We start from the raw sequence: 20,956 nt of genomic DNA on the forward strand, positions 1-20,956 counted from the left end.
AGAAAATGCAAATATTTCTTAATAAAATCTCATGCATTGCTTTGATAAGTAACTAATGTCAATATTTATCCCAGGTATGCCAATATTTATCCTAGATAAGGCTCACACAATGTTATACTATCATCCTCTTCAGAAGGATCTTAAAAGCAAAAAATGGATATTTAACTGTTTGATAACTCACATCTCTCTTTACACAAACCCAGAACTACCAAATTACTTCTTCACTTAAAACCTGTGTAGGATGAATTTCAAAAGAGCAAGCCTCAGATCCCCTGCACAATTCATTCAAGTCTGAATCTGGAAATCCCTACCTTTTTGGCAGAAAAATTCCTTACATGCCTGCTTCTACAGAAATTCAGAACTCCATCTAAGTAGCATTAAGGTAGGTGTCTAGCTCATGATGAAAACATAATTAGATGCTCAAAAGCTTAGAGGAACCAAAGCACAGCAAATGTCACTGAAGTAGCTCAGAAATACAGTAAGTAGCCTTGGTAGAGGAATTAAAAAATAGCCAGTGGAAAGAAATAGTAATAAATTCATTTTCTGCAAAAGCTCAGTTTCTAAGACATTTATCTCATAACCTGTTTTGGTGGTTTAGGAAAATAAAACTAACATAATAGAAAAACTCTGCTTTTAAATGTTTTATAAGAGTTCACTTTTTCTGATCTTCTTCAGTTCCTTCTAACCCCACTAATTTTATTAGCATCTTACCACATTAGAAAACTCTGCTAGGTGTACAAGCAATTTCTGATTGTGTCTGATGCGTCTATTGCTACTCATTGCTTGTATTGGAGGTCAGTACATAGCTCAAGCTGTACATATTGCTCTGTTAGGTTAAGACACTTCGGAGCTGATTACAGCATCCAGATATTGTATGGTTCTCCAAATTTTATCTTTTTATTTAAAAACATAATGTACATGAAATACTCGTAAATACATACCTCGAATTAGCTCTTTAGCCTCTTCAGAAACATTCTTCCAAGCCTCTCCTTCAAAGGAAAATTCTCCTTTTTTTATTTTCTTCATAATTTCCAATGCACTGGTACATGTTAAACTTCTGTCTTGAGACTGAAATGGCACCTGTCCTGATAGCATCGTGTACTGTCACAAGAATAAAAGCAGCATTAGGAAAGACAGAATATTTATAGACAACATTGTCATTAAATATGAAGGGCTGTTTGCATCACCAATGCTATGCAATAAATCTTGGCCTAGCATAACTTTAAGGCTATAGAAAATTTAAAATATAGAAAACTTTCTCTTGAGTCCTTGTTAGAAAAAACATTCATCTATTCCAGGAAGCTATGAACAAAATATATTTCTACCCCATTTATCTATAATAAAACTAATTTTCTGTAGATCAAAATACAGGTTGATTCCTCCTCTGAACTGAAACTGTAGAAAGATTATATGGATTCCTGCAAAATCCCCTAACAAGCATATATTTTTTTGAGAAGCTGAGTGTATCAAGTAATTTTTCCATTCCCAAAACCATTAAATTTTATTTCCTACTTGGTAAAAAAAAATCTGCTTCTGGAAAAGATCTGTCTTTGGAACATATTATTTGTGCAGCACTATTTTCACCTCCCTTGAATTCAGCATGCACACAATTTATGTCTGAAATCATCTAAAGTCCCTTCCATTTTAACAAAAAGCAAATACATGCAATAAAATTAGCTTAAAACCTCAGTCACTCACCAAAATGACCCCCAAACTCCACAGATCACAGGACTCATCATAACCATTGTGATTCAAGAGCTCTGGGGCAGCATAATGAAGAGTAAAACATGGAGTCTTAAGAGGCTGATTGTCAGGTGGTTTTAAACGAGCAAAGCCAAAATCGATTATTTTTATTTCTGAATTATCAGTTTCATCTGTAAATAGTAAATTCTGAAAAGCAAAGACAAAAATGAATATTAGCACTGGATAGAAAATTGGTTATCGTTATTTTGCTACATCTATTACTACAGAAATTTTTCCATTATTAGAGGAAAGGTGAACTGCAAGACACTGGGGAAAGAGAAAAGCAGAAATAACAATACTCTGGGTTGTAAGAAATGTGACCTGCTTACCTGCCCCTGCATACCCGCAAGTCAGGACAATTCTGACATTACTAATGAAAATGGGTATGTAGAAGAGAACAGTGGAGAAAAGAATTCTGGGAACACAGACAAGAAAAAAACCCAAATACATCAACATGTCTGGAGATGGGAAATTGCCTTCTTCCTCAAACAAAAGCAAATTTTCTCAACTTCCACTTCCTTTTGGCAAGTTGTGAACAACAGCTTTCACGTGAGGGGGGATTCCCACTGCTCGCCCTGTCGTGTGACTGAACACTCTTTGGTACTCAAGTGGTAACGCAGTATTGCCATGAGGACAATAATGCACAAGAGGCATTTGAAAGAGAAGGATGGTGGTAAAAAGGTGCACCTTGCTATGAAGTGGTGTTAGGAAGTGCACCAATAGCTCAGAGGTTTCACTGAGAGCTGTCTGGCATGGGTGGCAAAGCCAGTATGGATAAGTGTTCTGGAAAAGGCTTGGGACCAACAGCATTCAAGCACTGAAGGTCACATAACAGTCCAGCCACAAACCCACTCCTTACACCAAGGTAGAGACATTGGTGCAGTAGTCCCTGAGAATTCCAGCTTTACATATCGGAATGTGGCACTGTGGACTTCAAGACAGACAAGTTGTTGTCAGTTTGGAAAATCTAAGGCCATCTGCTTATTCCTTCTCACCTGAGTGTTTGTATTTGCCAAGAAAGATACAAGAGGGAAGCTAAGTCACAGAAAAACAGTCTGAGGCCAAAATGAATTATAAGCTAATTCTACTCTTCCCTTCAACTTCTGAAAGAAGAGCATCATTTTGCTATTGCCTTTACCGTTCAATCTATGAACGCTGGGAAAAGTCTCAATATTAGAAATCCTATAGTCCTATCTAACTTTGTAATACAAAAGGTGAATGACTCACACAAAGTAATTAATTTCAAGCTCATTAACAAGGGTAAAAAATGAATGCTAGACTGCCAGCAGATCAATAAGAAGAACCAGAGAGCATTCATTATGGATAAAAGAAAACAGCTGCAACAAAACAGTATTTTAGTATTTTTGCTTTCTGTACTGCTGATATAGCTTTAATGCACATTCAGAGAGGTCAGTTTTTAACTGTTGTGTAAATGGATCTAAAGGAAGCCTAATTTCAGCAAAAATATTCATACAACAAGGAGGAGTGATTAATATAATAGTCTTTTTTCTAGGATGATGTTACATAGTCTACAAGTAAATAAAGAATGACTAACATTGGTTTAAAAAGACCTTTCTTATGATAAAAATTAAATTGAATATGCATGGAAAGAAAGGTGCAGTCCAAGTATCCTACACCGGGTTCAGGTATTCCTGTTAATTAAGCAAATAAAGCATGATTCAGAACCCTCCCATCCCCAAAATATTTACAGCTACATTCCACATATATTTTAGGCTATATAAACAACATTCTCTCTCCCTTGTTATGTTTTGTTGTAATATTTTTAAAATCCAGTTTACAGATTAATGATCACTTCACAGAAACAGTCCTCAAATTCTCTACTGGAAGGTTCCAAATCTGGTCACATATGCTACACGATCTCTTCTTCCCTATGAATTCTCTGTTTTATATCCAGTATGTTTCCTCTGTTTTGTAGACCAACATATGTGGTCTAATTCCTACTGCTAAACAGAAGTCTTCCAGTCCATGAAATTCAAAAGTCTCATTCTTAGTTAACATTTAACCAGCCAGACTTTTAAAAAAAGAATTATCACTAGCACATTAGATGTTCAACATCAAAAAAACTGACTGGAATTCTTAGAAAAGCAACAGAATTTTCTATATTATCTTTTTACAGAGAAGAGCACTAACCATATCTATATTGGGAAAGCTGCATATCCCATACTAAGTTCATGTCAGAACCTAAAATAGTAGCTTTCATAACAAGCAGGAAGGAGACAAGCAGGTTAAGTCCAACTTTGTGGAGGCAATGGATTCTGAAAGCTGTTTGCTAACCCTTCATTACTTGGACTTCCCAGACTTCTGTTCTTGAACATAATGTAGAACTGAAGACTGCCTAATTTACCATGCAGCTGAACTCTGCTTTACTGTGCCTTTATATCCAAAGTGGCAGTAAGACTAAGATGATAAGAATAGAAAAGAGAAAGAGGGGCTGGTTTCATTCTTTTGATAATTAACTTGTTTCAAAAGCTGTTTTCTTACCCTGATGATGTGACTCTTGGAAAAGGTTTCTCTGATGACTTTTTCAACTCCCACATTAGAATTTCAAAATAGTCCCTCTTTAACTGTTTACTTACATCAGGAGTCCAGGACAGAGATTCTTTTAAACTCATGTATTTTTGATTGGTTTTCAAAATCAACTAGGAACACCTAGAAGACTTCTTTACTAGTCAAATTGGAATTACTATAAAATACCAAGTCTTTCACATCACAGAAAGTATGCTACAAAAAGATAAAATATCAGTACAAATGGTGGATTATTTTTTAACTCCAGCTACAAAAGGAACAGCTATTTCCTGGGGTACGATGCTGTAATCACCCTAAAATATAAGATCATTACTGGATGAATCAACATTAATCTACACTATTTTCAGGTTTGAGAAAACACACATCCCAACCCATTGCTGGCAAAATCACCCCAAGAAAAAACAGGCTCCAGGAAGCAGAACAAAGCCAGTGGTCAATCCTATAATAGTAAATTAAATGGTCTAGAAGACATAATGTTGCTGCACAACAAAAATATCAAAAAAGCAGTAACTGAAAAATAGATATTAATAAACAGTTTCTTTTGGGAACGCAAATCACACATCTCTGTCAGTGCTCATTTTGTACTTAACTGGAAAAGAAGCCCCACTGAGGAAATTAAGATTAAATAAAACGTGGAAATGTACAAGACAAACACGCAACCTTGCTCTGCTTATGAACTGTTCACACAATAAATACACGCTAGTGAAAAATGTCCCCAAATAGGCAAAGAATGTTTTTAAACAAGTTAAGAGTAGAGATTGCTTACAGAACTAAAAATGCGACCTAACAGTTACTTTTACCTATGAACAGAAAAATATCTACAGAATTTGCTAAGTAGAAGTGGTAACATCTAATTAAAAATACAGAAGTAGAAAACTCTGTAACAAAGGCTGGAGAAACGGAGATACATCACATTCCAGACACTTAATAACCTATTGTCTAAACATATATCTACAAGTCACTATACCTCAGGTTTCAGATCTCTATGGACTACTCCTACATCGTGCATATGGCTCACTGCTGAAACAAGTCTGCGCATAATGTGACTGGCTTCAGTCTCACTGAAATGTTTCTTTTTCTGAATACGTTCAAGCAATTCTCCTCCTTTCAGTAATTCCATTACTAGGAAGGTGTGAAGCTGAAACAATAAAAATACAGCATGTTAGAAATTTAACATTACAAACCAACATTCACTCAGGAGTTAGATACTATTCTGACAGGTTCTCAGCGTTTGAAGAAACAGCACCGCTGCTTGTAGTAATTTGGAAGGCCAAAAAAAGCACCATATCTCAGATGGCATTCATTTCCCACTAGTCTTGTTTGAGACTGAAGAATAACGTTTTCCCCATGTGCACACATATTTATTAACAAAAACACAATGCCATCAGCTAAATGGATCAATTTGCAGGGAGATGAAAAGGCTTTACTTAGCTAAACTTTGGCTGTTTAAGCCTTTTCTGGTATCAGGATATGTATCTATTGATATGCATAAGGAATTAACCACTTAAATGTTATGAAATCCTTTAAAAGCACCCCAAAACTTTACCTCTGAAATCAAAGATTATCTAGAACTTGTGATTTTACCCCCTACAGAGTAGGAGCCAAAACTACTCCATCATTAGAATTGCAACAGACATCTTTCCAAAAATTGAAGAGCATTTTTAAGAATTAGAAAAGCAATGGGTTTTTAGAAGTTTGCTCTTTTCAAGGCAATCAGTAAGCAGGAGCTTCCTTGATTATAAGGCAACATTGGCACACTCAACTGCAATTCAAATGTCTTGCCATTAAACACACAGCAGAACAAGGAAGTGAAGTCAGCATTCTCAAAAGGCAATGAATGTAGGCATGCCATGGCTTCCACTCCTTCCCTCCCCTGAATGACAGTAACAAAAGTAGTATTTGCTAGCTGAGCAAAAAAGTTCTGGGAAGCAGCCAAAAAATGGAATTCAAAGCAACAGTCAGAAAGTGCACACTTCAGATACCAAAGAACAGAGCCAGAGCTATGTGGACAGAAAACAGTAATACTTCTTAGAACAACCAAGGTGTCTAGTAGTGCTTGAATGATATTCTCTCCTAAAAATTTTCTTTATGCCTTGGAAAAATCTGACAGGGAAGTTAGAAAGGATAAAGAGACTTCTTCACTAGAAAACTTCTGGTTCACCAAGAGACTGCATTCCAACTATTACATGGTTGGAACACTAATGCGGAATTTGAACAGACTGTTATGAGAGCAAGTTAAAAACCGGAGCTTCTTTTTATTAAGACAAACTGCAGAAAGGTAAAAATTAGAAGATTTTCATCCGTTTTGACCTTCAGAATATTGTGCACAAGTAATCTGAAAAGGAACTACCATAAGTAGCTAAAAATACATTGGGTTCATTGGTTGAGAGCAGCCTATTCAGTGGCAGAGCAGTCTGGAGAACCTTTTTTTTAGATTTACTATATTCATTTTATTTAAAGGAAACTGAAAGAAATGTCCTGTTCTACATGTGTACTCATATTGTCCATATATGTAAAAAAAGGGTTTTCTTGTCATTAAAAATTACGCTACAGACAGTGTATCCTCTCAGCTGCTTTTAAAGTGCTCTACACGAGCTCTCAGGTCCCAGTACAAACAGCACGAGGGGGACAGGCTGAGATATGCAGAGAGGCAAGAGAGCCCTTCCCCCATTACAAAATCATAGACCAAAGCCACAGAGTAGTCTAGGTTGGAAGGGAGCTGTCCAAACCCTAGCTCAAAAGAGGGCCAACTTCCAATTCAGATCAAATTATTTTTTATTACATACTGTGGAGTTTGTATTACATTAAAGGAAAAAAGACAATTAAGGTATCTAAATAAACCAATCTTAACAGATTTTCAAATAGGTGCTCTACTTTCATATTTGGTAATTTGGCAAGCTATTTGCTTATCTCCACTAAGTTACTAATGTGTAGGAAAAGACACTAGATATATAATCTTCATATGCAACATTTCTTAATTAACTCACAAATACTGTTTTAAGGTTTATAATGACCCTGGGGGAAAGATAACACATTTCAGAAATTGGGCCATGAACACATTGTATGATGGTAAACAAAGACAAAACAGAACAATGAACAGAATCTAAGCCTCTAATTTTTTCACATATTGTTTTGATTTGCTAGAGTAACTACAAGATTGCTTGAATGCAGAATTTCTGCTTCATTTTCTGTACTGACTAGACAAAAGCCATAAGAAAAACGTTGCCTCCACAGTTACAGTATGCTCAAGTCCAAAAAGTTCTTCGGAAGACACATGGCAATATGTTTGGTAGGTGCTGATTACAGTTTCTTAAAAATACCTGGTCATGAAAAACTTCATGTAACTTCACTACATTCGGGTGTCCTTCACAGAGTCTCAGAGCTGTTATTTCTCTCTGGGTGTTGGCTTCCATTCTGGAAAAATTGAGCAGTCATTTTGTACCAATTTTACAGAGTAAATTGTACATTCCAAGTGTTATTTTTTAACTGCTTGCAGTCCATTTTTTTTTACTATTACAACCACTTGAACACAATTAAATGCATATTAAAAGTGGAGAAAAACTCTCCCCATAAACCTGCAATTTAGTCCATTAAAAAACCCACACCCAATTCAAACAATGTTTTTAACACAACTGCAACTTCCTACAGCAAAAGCTGATGTGATATAGAATAGTTTCAATCTAAAACAAACCATGCCCTTAGTCCAGAGCAATTTGACTTCACCTCTGTTACTACCAATATTTGTTAGTTCACCTTTTTCTTGGCCCAATTCTTTTCTATTCTTAATGGGGACAAGCACTTCCAAAATTATATGGAAACAAGTTCTACTAGAAAAAAAGTAACATCATCTATATATGAAATGTGTTATACAAATGAACTCCTAAACAGACCATTGTAAAAATCTGAAATGGAAGAGATAAGAGACTATCTCCAGAGAAATCATTGCATAAGTTCTCTTTCAAGTACTGAAATCTCTAGCCATAAAAAGTGAAAATGGCAATCGTTATAAAAACTACATGAATGGTGACAGAGCAGAACATTTTTTTCCACTAGTTAGATATATTGATTTATTTTTGGCAAATAATGCCTAAATATTTCTGCCAAAACTCCCTCCCAGAAAGGCTAATCCTGTACTGATTTAGAGAATGGCTTTATAGGTAACAGAGATAGAATCTCTTACCACACTTATTCTTAATTTTTGGTTGCTTTTTTTTCCTAATTAGGATGAGAACCACAATGAGAATTCTATCTTTCTGCAGGCTTCATATAATCAACAAGTAAACGAAGCTTTTCCACCTGCATCTCTGCTGCTCAAGTTTTTTAACTGAAAGTGACTTCTGGACCTTAAGGAATTAAAACCAGAGTCTTTCCCCCTAAACTACTATCAGAAGGAAGCAGATTTTGGAAACGGATGAAAAAGGTTCAGTATCATGGGCACAAACCTTTGAAATTTGTTCATGGGCTTTTCTGAATACTTCCCCTCCATAAATAGTTATCTCAGATTTTAAACAACCTTGTGAGAAATAAATGGGATGTTCTAAAACAGTAACTCAAGTAGGCTTATATTGTTTCAGTGGTCATAAGACATACAGATAAACCTAAAATTGTTGGCTGGGAGCAGGTCCACACTATTAAAAAAGCAACACCACAGAGGAACTGTTTACCTGAGCTTTCACCTCAAGTATCATGAAAAGGTTTCCCTAGGTGTAAGATTCCCTTTTGGGGCACGTTTGCCTGGTAGGAGTGAAAAACTGACTTTGAGGCAAAAAAGTTGCTAGAAACTTATCATACTTTTAGCAAGATTTTAGTGGTGTGATCCTCAGAGCAATATTACTTACAGATTCTAATTCAAGTTGGATTTCGGCCAACTGTTCGAAGTGTGGGTTTACTGCTAACTAAATACTGTACAAACATGCTGAGTCTGCTCACACCCTGCAATTCTAAAAAAAATTTTAAAATCTCTGTATATAGATCACTTCTTACCTTTGGTTAGCCTGAGCCACCAAGATGAAGGAGAAAGAGCAAAAGAACCCATGAGTAATATAATTCAGGGACATAATTTCTAAAAGTTAAGTTCCAGGGGAAAAGTCAATACTAGTCTGCTCACTTATCCAGAAACAAAACACACATTATGTTAAGATGAGATGGGAGCACTAACCTACAGCTCTGCTAGTACCACAGAAAAAACTTGTGAGTGTAGACACATGGCAGAGATCTTCACATTAAAATATCCAACATAGGTGTGTACCACACACCACTTAAGGTCTCTTTATAATGACTGAAATTCCTGTGAATCCATCTTACAGGGTGAACTAGTTCATTGTAACATACATACCTAAAGAGTAGGATTCAGTGGCCTAAGCATAGGAAGGAAGAGCCTGGAAGATGACATCAGCCATGAAGACATCTACAAAAAGGTAGTAGTCACAAGACTGATGGGAACCGGAGGACAGAGAAGACACCAACAAGATGCTAAAATGGCACTACGTAGATGTCTATGTTTAAGTTACTGAATCCCACTTCCAGTGCAAGACAGTTTTAGGTAGGCTTCCATTTAGCAGACCTCAGAAAACTAACTCAGACACCTACACTTAGCTTCTTGTTCTTGAACTTGTCCTACTCAAAAAGCATATGATGAAATGACAGACACTTAGGTCTGGTGGACAACTTCTTCTAGAGTCTGGGAAAACAGAGGTACAGCCAAATGTCTTGGGCAAGAGATCACTGTGAATTATCATTCTGATTGCAGAACATTTTTACTCTCCTGCCAGCATTCTACAATGCACTAGGGATGTTCTTACTAATGAACTCTGCAAAATGAAGGCAAAAATCCATCTGCTACTCAAATAATCCCTTATCTTTATTTTTCTCTGGGTAGAAACTCCCAGAGATATCCGTTCTGGAAGAGAACCAGATGGTACCCGTGCACAAAGCAAGTCAGCTGCTTCCATTTTGTTGTTCTCTTCAGAACACCCAGGAAACAAGATGCAACTTACAATTCCATAGTCTAATTCCATTTTAACACACACACACTTAGATGTGATGCAACCTACACTGCAGACCATTCTTAAAAGCAGTATCCTAGGCAATCAATTGGGCTGCTTAGGAGAGGGAGCTAGCATAAGCCTACGTTCAGTTCACTTAAGTATCAAGATGGAAGAACCTTATACCTTACTTTGTTAGGACAAAATTAGGGGAAATAATGGTAAAATACAACTAGGAACCAGAAAAGTTCTCTCTAGGTTTCTTCTTGTGTCCCAACTAGAACAACATTTTTTTTCAAAAGAGTCTCAGAATCTTTTAACAGTCATAAGGTTACAATAAGTTTCTGTAGATTCATAGAGCAGGAAATAATTTTAAAGTTATTTTTCTATTTCTAAAAATGTAGTGAACAATATTCTACTCCATGGGTGACAGTAAGCAAAGAAAATATTTTTATTGTCTTATAGAATATTTATACCTTTTGCTAATTATTTTTACTGCATACTCTTGGCTAGTTTTCTTGTGTAAGCACTTTCGACAAATGGAAAAACTTCCTTCTCCCAATGGTTTCTCTTTCAGATCCAGTTCATAATGATGATAAAATGGAGAGTCCTGTTAGGAAACTGTCTGTATTTAGTTTTGCAGAATACTTTTAGTATACACAGTCAAAGACAAAGAGTAAAATTTCATGAGAATTTTTCATCTACATTTAAAACTGTAAAAGAGCTCTCTTGTTATTAAAATATAACCTTAAATTTTATTGAATAAAATGCATAAACATTATTCTAACAATCAAAGAATAAAGCTTACATTACATTAAACAAACAATCACTAAATAAATCATTACTACTACAACAGCTGAAGATACAAAATATTCAGACAAACAGGATCGAAGATGGTCATACATAACATTTATTCACAAAACTATGTGCTCATTTGAGGACATCACAATAGCATGTGTTCTTATAAGGCTTCACACAACTATACACTCTTTTGGGTAAATATAACATAGACAGAATTAATATATAATTAAAGTAGCTTCAGAAATATCTACAGTGGTTGGCTGAATAAGAACTATCAGGAATCATATGATTATTACTATTGTTTCTCCTGTACGTCAGTCTTCTGGAAAACTAGACAATCATCTCATTTTTCAGATTAAACTTCACTACTTCTTAATAGTATCACATGCAAGATGTGATGGATCATCAGATGCTTGAATCATTTGAGGAGCCATTACAGAGAATTGATAAATGAATGATGGCTGTTTCGTAATCCATAGCCTAACTTATGATTGCTACTTGGAAAGTTATAAAAAGTTTTAATTTAACCAGATTAAGTCTAGATATTATTATTACCTTCATCATAGCACTTCTGGCAATAGTTGTAGTTCCAGGTCGCTCATCCCCCACATAAAACTGAAAAGGATCTACTGTAGCTGCATTGCGTTTAAACAAAATAGAAGGTGCAACGAAAGAATATCCCTATGAAATTGAAACATCAGAAAAGGGTATAGCTTGATATTGTTGCACATAAACTACTATAATCCATATTAAACATCAGAAGTTTCAAAAGAATTTTTCAAGAAATCAGAATTTTTGTACTATAATAGAGAAATTGTAACTTACTCTGTTCAACATGAATAGGTATCTTCCTGGAATTAGTTACATGATCCTCCACAGTTAAAGACAAAACAATAATACTACAAGAATTCTAATTAATGCTAATCTGGCTCAGCTACAATTGCTTTAAAATAGTGATACAGGCTTGTACTTCAAACCAGCCAGCTTCCCAGGACAGCTTAAAGTTAAGGCATGAAATAGTTTGTATGTTGTGATGGAAGCATCCAACAATTTTAAATGGATAAACTTTATATCAATGCGTGTGGGCAACAACGTGCCCGGTTTGAGTATAATAACAACAGCTGTGACTACCACTGCAGGGTGAATCAGATGTTATTAAGACACACATAACCTGCTTGCTACAGTCACTGCAAATCTAACAAGTTCCAAAATATGACACTATATTCCTGTACCCTAAGGATTAAGCTACTCAAAAGCAGACAATAAAAAACAGCAAAGCACAAGGAGGGGAGAAGAGAACACAATCCAAACTGCTGTTCACCTCTGCAGCTTTGGTACCAACTTGGCTGCACATGAGCTGTTCCTGCCCATTTGACATCTAGACTGTGTAGTCTAAGTCTGCTCTTTAATAGCACAGAGAGAACAGTAAGGAAAGCTTTGTTACCCATCTGGCTACATCAGTCGAGTAACTAGAGCACCCCTACAAAATGTGGAGGACCTCCTTTCAGCTCTGCAGGTAGTTCCTACTTTCCAGAGGATTACTTCAACTAGCACATAATGTGGAAATGGGTAAACCACATTGCTCTTGTTGAAGCTGGCAGACCAGGCTGATGGAGCCAAGATGACAAGACTCATAAGGTACAAAGAATCAATAAAGAACAGACTGACTTCAGTCCAGCAAGTAGGACATTCAGCTGGGAACAGAGAAACAAGGAATTTCATATTTGCAATAGGACTGTTTCCACCTCTCTCATTTTGCAATTGTTGAACAAAAAGCCCTGGGAACTGGAACTAGAAATTGCACAATTAATTCCAAAAACTTAATAGCCAGGAGGTAAAAAAAGCAAAGCTATCTATACATGATGAATTTTTCAATAATAACTTTCTTAAAAAAATTAATTTGAGTTCTTAAAATACCTGAAATATTCTTTCTGAAGTCTGAGGGGTTGCTGCAGGAGAGTATGTTGGATCCATTTCTGTAAACTCTTCTGCAAAATTACTGACATCCAATTCATCTCTGATTACTGGTTTAAATGGAGCTGGTATTTTTTTGGCAGCTAAGTCCTCCCAATTCATATTCTAAATAAAACACAGGAAAATAAGCTTGAATTTAATGAAAATTTTACAGAAAGAGATATTGGAATAAGAGACTTGTCCAGACCCACAGTCCTAACACCCTTTGCCATTTTGAAAAACATTCAAATTATGCTCTACTAATTTGCTTAGTTAAAGACAAGCAGTATCATACTTACTTGTACGTAGGCAGAATCCAATCAAAAAGAAAATTAACATAATTAAACAGTGGAGATGTGCCAAACAATTAGTGTGATGGTCCTTGAATTTTTTTCTCTATTTCAGAATAAGCAATATTTATATTTTTGTAACTCATAGTGCATGCATGTAGTATCTTCAACTTTTCATTGCCAATTTCTATGCTTAATTACTGATGTCAGCTTTCAGAGCCCTGAGACCATAAACCTCCAAATTCTTACTTAAAGGCAGGACTAGAAAGAGGAAGCATAGAAATAGCCGTTATAAGAAAACTGCCCTTTTACTGTAAAGGAGTGGAACTGAAATTAAGTAAAGAACAGAAAGTGTTACATGATGACAAATGTATCTCCCAAAACGAACCGTGAATTAAGGAAGTTTAACTCTGTTTAACTCTACTTAACTTCAGAAGCACCATAAATATGGAATTATTTTTTTCAAAGAAAGTATACAATTTTAACCATGGTGGACAGAACATTATTGTATGCAAATACAATCTTCATCATGGTTTGAAAGCAAATGTTAATACACTGAAATCTCAACAGAATTAAAATTTACTAAACAAGACTAAAGATTTAACTAAGCCAAGGAAAATAGAGGAGTTTGGTGAATTTTATCAATGTTCAAATTTTACTAATAATGCTAAGGGTGATCTTTAAAAAACCCTTTCAAACAAAAACCCAACAGATAACACAATTTCAGTGTTTTGCTTTAAACCTGATTTAAGCAGCGTGTCTTTTAGCTTCTTCAAGTAACTGATAGATACAGACAGAATATATTAAAAACCTAGCATGCCCTTCTAAATACACACAAAATCCCTATATACAAACACATGGATAGTCTTACTAACTTCAGTGCAATTATTCATGCAATGAATGTCTCTAAACTGTTCTGTTAATAGAACAACAGACTTTCCTTAGACTTCAATTTCACAGGCACTAATGCAGAATAAGTGGGATCTGGTGAATTTTGTTGTCTGCTTTACCTGGAAAAAGGGATGCTGTTTGATTTCATCAGCATCAGTGGGACCACAACCTAGCCTCTTCTTGGGGTCTTTCATTAGAAGCTGCTGAATTATATCCTTAGACAGAGCGCTCATTTCTTGCGGATAAGGTGGCTCACTTTTCAATATTCTCCTTTAAAACAAACAAAATAACACGGTGGTAATTACTTGAAATGTTGAGAGTTAAAGAGTTACCATATTAATGGAAGTGCTAGCATTTCACTTAAACTTCTGCTGTACCCAAAAGCAGGAGGATGCCAAATATGAAACCAACCTTTTTTTAAATATGGGAAGGTTTAAGGAATTGTGGACATGAAACACAACATCTGAAGACATAAATTATGTAACTCAATCCACAAAAGGAGAACAATCTTCATTTTATGTACTGAGTTTACTATTCAAAAGAATTTTCAGCTGCAACAGGTTGCTCCACAAAGAAATCAACTTGATGCCTAATATATCAGTTAAACAAAAAATAATTCCAATATTAAAAAGTATTAGAAAATAAAGAAAAAAAATCCCATATTTGGGCCATTGGAGGTTTGCCTTCACCCTCCATGTTGCATGCAGTGTTCATGCCCTTGTCTCAAAAGGAAACACTATAACTGGAAGTTTTAGAGAACAGTAATAAGACTAATCAGAAACATAGAATGTGTTTTATAGGAAGTTTTATAAAAAGGCTAGGACTATCCAGATTACTGAAAAGATGACTCAAAGGAGGTGGGCAGTGTTTCCCTCAAAATGGTAAAGAGAAACTGAACAGACACCTCGCCACATTTTCAATACAAGAACTAGAAACCATCACGTTGTGCCAGTGTAAGTTAAAACCTTGGACACCTAAGCAAAATCACATTTCAATATCTCTCTTTTATATCTGTAGTTCCCACAGTTCTATACAAACAGGTAGGCAAGTTTTCCTTCAGTTACTCCAAATCTAAATACTGGAGCTAAGGACTCTAAAGGAAACTAACACATCTAAAGACACATGAACAGGTTTAGAATAGAGACACAAAAAACCTTTTAGCATACAGAATCACAGAAGAGTTGAGGCTGGAATGGATCTCTGGAGATCATCTGGTCCAACTCCCTCAACTCAGTTACCTAGAGCCAGTTGTTCACCACCATGTCCAGAAACCCTTTGAGTATCTCCAAGTAGAGAGACTTGACCACCTCCTTTGGGCAGCCTGTGGCAGTACTCAGTCACACTCACAGAAGAAACGTATTTCTAGAGCTCAAAGTTAACTTCCTGTGTTTCAATTTGTGGTGCCTATCTCCAGTCCTGTCACCAAACATCACTGAAAAAGCCTGGTTTCCCCCTCCTTGTACACTCTGTTCAGGCATTTATGCACATTATCGAAGTGTCCCTGAGCCTTCCCTTCTCCAGGGGGGAGTGCCAGCCTTCTCAGCCTTTCCTCATATTGTCATCAGCCCTTTGCTGAACTCTCTCCAGTATGTCCAATATATCACTTTCATGCACTGGAGAGATCAGAAGTAGAACCAGTACTCCAGACATGGCCTCATCAGTGCTGACTAGAGAGGAAGGATCATACCCCTCAACCTGATAATACTTTGTGCAATGCAGCCCAGGATACCATTTGCTGCCTTTGCCACATGGCCACATTGCTGGGTCATATACAGCTTGGTATATATTCTTATATATATATATATATATATGCATATTCTCACTGTGGTGACTTCATAGTAGGGCTTACAGTGCCTCCACTAAACACAAACTGAAAGATTTTGAAGCCATGAGAGACTGAGGCTGAAATGACATGAATTTGTGGCAATACTAAGATATCAGCTATTTTATATATATATATAAAATTTATATTTACATTTATTATATATTTATAATATATTTATATTTATATATAGATAAAATATAATTTTTTATAGATAGATAGATAGATAGATAGATAGATAGATAGATACTCAGAGCTTAAGTTGATCACTGCAGGACATTCCTAAATTTTGTTTAGAGTTACTGTATGACATATCCTTAGAGTTAGTTATCCCATGAGAAAATTTTTATCTTGAAATCTCTAGCTTCTTGGATTAATCCAAAAATAGATGCAAACAGATTGCTTCCTAAATAATCCTGTTCTGGCTGTGTGGAAGGACAAAACCAAGTTCAAAATGCGCAGATCCCAGGGGTAGCTTCTACAGACATAGTATCCAATTTCAAGCAAACAAAAAGAAAGCAAGCTAGCCTCTTGGTTTAAGTAATGCTGAAAGGAGTTAGGAAAATACAGGCTGAATTTTAAGATGGTGTACAGATCCAGGACTGCTTTTAAATGATGTATGTCTACCAGTAAGGCATCATAAATCACAGTCTTTCTGCTAGCAGAAGTAGCAGCAACCATAAGACTTCTCTTCAACTTCCAGACACATTTCACTTTACAGAAAAGAAGAAGAAAGCACATTATTATAAAACAATTTTTTAATTAGGGATGTTAATTGCAAATTTAAACATCATTAAACAAGAGTATTCTTACACTGCAGGAGAGGTGGAGAAGTAAAGATTCAGTCTCTTCTGAAATCACCCAGTTTCAGAAAGGGGAGGCAGTTAAGGAAGTAAGAAAACCTTCCTGTTCTAGAGACAGAAGATAGGACACATTGAATGAAAAATGTCCTCATTTACAGGAGGGCCAATGAAATCTACAATGTTTTCATGGCTTGAAAATCACTGCAGTTAGAGAATTCTGAAGAAGCTTCTTTATCAACCAAGATGTATGTAACAAAGATCCTGGAAAACAACAAGTTCTCTTTGGGCTTTCGGAAGGGAAGAAAGCCCCTCCAATCAGTATTTTTTTAAAACTAATTTCTAAAGCAATAAGATTGAAACTCTGGGATGTCCTTAGAAATTAAAAGGGAAATTCTAGAGTAAGTTCTCTTCCATACACTCTAGGAATCTCCTAAACTGTTTCCTCTCTGCTGCACAGTATTTCCAGCAGATATACAGTAACTTTTATATTGAGAAATATCTTCGAGCTCTTGACCCTCCTAGAACCCACTGCAGAAAAGGCAGCATTTTGCCATGTTCCATTACAAGAAGATTCACGTAAGGTACCAGTGGCTTTAATTCAAAAATAGTTTTGAGGTTGACTGATACTAGAAAACACTGATGATGCTCTGGATTATGAACCATATTACAGAGGTACTGAAGACCAAAGCTACCTTCTTTAGAAGTTCCAGGAGCTACATAAAATTATCATGGAATTGAAGTATGGGAAACAGCAGTCACATTAATTAGGATGGAAATTAAGCTGCCAGAAAAGGAAGTCCAGATTGGATCAACATGTGAGACAGCAGAAATTTGTGAAGCAGCTTGATCAAGTGAAGAGAGTCTGGTTTCACTAGTTCAGCATTACTGAAGTGCTGTACTGAAGGTTACTCAAGGCTCTAACAGTAGCCCATACCGTGTTCAGAGGAAGGAAGCTGCACATATCAAAATTCTTTTTGGGATGTGTGCATCTCTGTAAAGCTGTATCCTTTAGCATTAATGACCCTTTCCTTTTCTCAATTACTTTTGTACATTTCATGTTTATGGGGTTGTCCACGTTGTTCATGGCAGATCCAGTAAGAGCCACATATGCAAGCAGGAAGAAAAGTATCCCAAGTGGCAACTGGGAAAGCAGAAGGAATGCTCTGCTGTATTTATTGCTTTTCCTGGCCTGGTATAAGCCCTCCGAGCAAGCTGAGATTACCCTGCTGCTGAGAGAACTCTGGCTGTACTGAACACTCAGAGAAGCAACTCTTGCATATGTCAAAAAGTTTAACACTTGGCATGAATCATTTCCATCTCACCCTTCTCTATGGCAGACTATGCAGAACTAGGAGCAACCCCACTGATATTGTTCCTCAGGAAATTGGCCTCTGATGAGTTTTCCTTACAAATGCTACAGACCAAGAATACACATGATAACACAAAGGACACACTAATGGATGATAAGGGAAAAAAGGAGATGCCTAATCTAATTCTACAGTGCCTTGAGAACTGTGTGTCTTGGGGTGATTTATGATGATAGTCTGTTCCCTGACCCTCTGTTTTATGCCCAAAAATGAGTGCTGCATCATTAAGGTGAGGGAGTGGGGGGAGGTGATGGGGGTGTGAGCCTTGGGGTCTGGTGGATTTTTTTTCAAAGCCTCACTGCCCAGGTGTCCTGGAGGCTGAGGGGTCTGGTTTTTTTGCTTGGCTAGATTGATTTTTTTCATTAGGCCAGGCAAGTTGTTTTCCTTTTCCCTAGCCTTGGATAAGCTGCAGCAGCAAACCTTCGGAAACCTTTCCAAGGTGAACTGGACAGTTTGTGTAATTCTAAGACAAGAGAAAAAGGGACCTGGGAGACAGGAGTCGGTCAGGACCAGCGGGAGTAGAGGGGCTGCTCCATCTTGGCTGCATACATGAAAGCTGAGCCAGTGGGAGAAGACACACCAACCGCACCTGCTTCATGTGCTGAAATGAAGGGACCAACATCAGAGTCAGGTTCCCACCTTTTTGTCCAAACTGCTGTTTAAATCTCCTGTTTATTTTTTTGGATTTTTTCCCCTGAGAGATGAGCCACTACCTTCTGCCTACCATGTGGAGAGCTGGTGTTTGGTTTTTTTTCCTTTCCCTGGCATTCTGGGTTTTTGTTCTAATGTGGGAGAGAGACGTGGTACGGTCTGACAGTTTAATCTCTAGCATTTATTTACCTTTTTCACATGCCTTGTGGGCATTCTATTTGCCAATAAATCATTGGAAAAGGCTTTTCCACTTTGATCCACTAGTATTCATTTCCTATTGGCAGAAAGGGATTGTTGGAACCCTTTTTAGAGGAGACAACTCATTCCAGATTGTTTTCTCCTAAACTTGTCTGTAGATTGAAACACTGTGTTATAAACATGAAAAAGATACATATTCTCTGTACATCCAGATGGGTAAGAGGAAGCAACCCCGAGCTGTAACCCTGTTAAAAGACAAATGGATAAGACTTCCAAAACAGTTTTCATCCTCATATTTGAGAATGACCCTGTCACCTCAGAATTAGTCATGCCCAACTGTCTTGTTCTTTTATTCCATATTGGAACGGTCAGATATGTATGTGTGTCTCTGGTTCCAGGCAAGCCAGAAACTTTGCTACCATATCTAAAACTTTCTTAAAACCATCTGTTTTACTGAACGGTTGAATGGATCTATAGGCAGACTCACTGATCCACTCTGACGTGCATCTAAACATAAAAATGCTGTATATTACAGATAAGCAGCTAAAAGCTCTAGGACAAAATACCTAGAAGAAATCATGCAAATTAGAAGTTGGATTTAATGACTGTTACATCATTTAAAAGATCTAGCAATCACTAAAGTGAGTCATTGATTAAAAAATGAAATCAACAAAGAAGGGCATCCCAGTATACAGCTATTATGCATCTTCCCAACAGCTCTATGAAGAAAAGGTTTCTTACAGGATCATAGATGAAGTATCTCCACAGCATCACAACAGATTGTCAAATTTCAACTGTCCTCCATGAAGTTTAAACAAAGTATAACCAACTATGTCAAATAAAGACCACGGGCTGCTACTGGTGTTAGTACGCTTATATGACATAATATACTTCTATAGATTATTTTATAGATATATATACATGCATGAAAAAAAAGTTCCGATCTATTCATAACCCTAAAGCTTGTAAGATTTTCTAAACTGCTGCACAGCTGCAAACTAGTACTCTAAAACCTTCCTGCCATTTTAAATCTCGTACATGACAGGACCTTCAAAAGTCAGCCCCCTAAAATGGATTTGTCCGTCTTTCAATTCAATGCTACGAACTACTTATAGTCAAAGTGAAAATATTGGGTGTGTAGTCAATCCCAGCCCTTGCCTATTCTTTTGCAGGATGGCTCTTATCCCTGGCTCTGCAGCAAGATTAGTTCAGAATTCTCAGAAATGAAAGGAAGATTTTGGAGCAAGGGAAAAGAAAGGGGAGAGGGAGCACTAGAAGAGGAGGGATATTAGTAGTTATGTGATTTTTTTTTTTAACTGAATCAAGTTTAATAACCTGTAACACAAAACATGTGAACGAGAAGTCTTCAGAGACAGAGATAAAAGGCGAAGTTTGCATTTTCCACTAAAGTCCACAGTAGTGCCAAAAAGATTATGGTAAAAGAACAACACAATTTCCCATCAGAAAGAGAAAAAATAAAAAAATAGAAACTACACAGTGTTTCCGACACAAGAATTGAACTCTCCCTTGGAGAGATATTTTAGAACAAAGTTTTGTGCTCAAATTTAACACCAGACAGCCATTGTGCCACATGAGGGAGTAAAATTATCTAAAAATATCTAAGATTACTTCCTACCTAGATAAAATAAAAGAAGGACCTGGATCCATTTAGAAGATGACTTTTTTTTCTTAAACTCAAGCTTAAACTTGCTTGTGAGCAAAACTGAATTCTCTAAGTCTGCTGCAATTGGCAAGTTTAAGCATATTTAAGCATATTTAGGTTAACCAACGTAATTTCTGGTTAGAACAACCTTGCTATCAAGAAAGAAGTTTGTACCAACTCATGTCTCTGTGCCTGTTGCCAGTAATTTCATTATCAGTGGGGCAACTGTCACTACTTGATTTC

The 20,956-nt window shown here is 36.5% G+C and overlaps 2 protein-coding genes across 2 annotated transcripts in view; one reads left to right on the top strand and one right to left on the bottom strand.

Moving 5' to 3' along the window:
* Positions 1–20,956, top strand: part of DGLUCY (D-glutamate cyclase) — a 220,452-nt gene that overhangs the window by 103,932 nt on the left and 95,564 nt on the right. The window lies entirely within an intron of this gene.
* The window catches only part of RPS6KA5 (ribosomal protein S6 kinase A5), a 74,174-nt gene that overhangs the window by 6,551 nt on the left and 46,667 nt on the right, over positions 1–20,956 (bottom strand). Inside the window, exons 8-15 of the mRNA XM_058829756.1 lie at positions 14,329–14,479; positions 12,993–13,154; positions 11,631–11,756; positions 10,751–10,884; positions 7,611–7,704; positions 5,258–5,428; positions 1,699–1,890; positions 942–1,101 (exon numbers count right to left, since the gene is read on the bottom strand). Coding sequence (XP_058685739.1) covers positions 942–1,101; positions 1,699–1,890; positions 5,258–5,428; positions 7,611–7,704; positions 10,751–10,884; positions 11,631–11,756; positions 12,993–13,154; positions 14,329–14,479 — 1,190 coding nt within the window. The remainder of the gene's footprint in view (positions 1–941; positions 1,102–1,698; positions 1,891–5,257; positions 5,429–7,610; positions 7,705–10,750; positions 10,885–11,630; positions 11,757–12,992; positions 13,155–14,328; positions 14,480–20,956) is intronic.

This window comes from Poecile atricapillus, chromosome 1 (genome assembly GCF_030490865.1).
Source record: "Poecile atricapillus isolate bPoeAtr1 chromosome 1, bPoeAtr1.hap1, whole genome shotgun sequence".
In the NCBI taxonomy this organism is placed as follows: Eukaryota; Metazoa; Chordata; class Aves; order Passeriformes; family Paridae; genus Poecile; species Poecile atricapillus.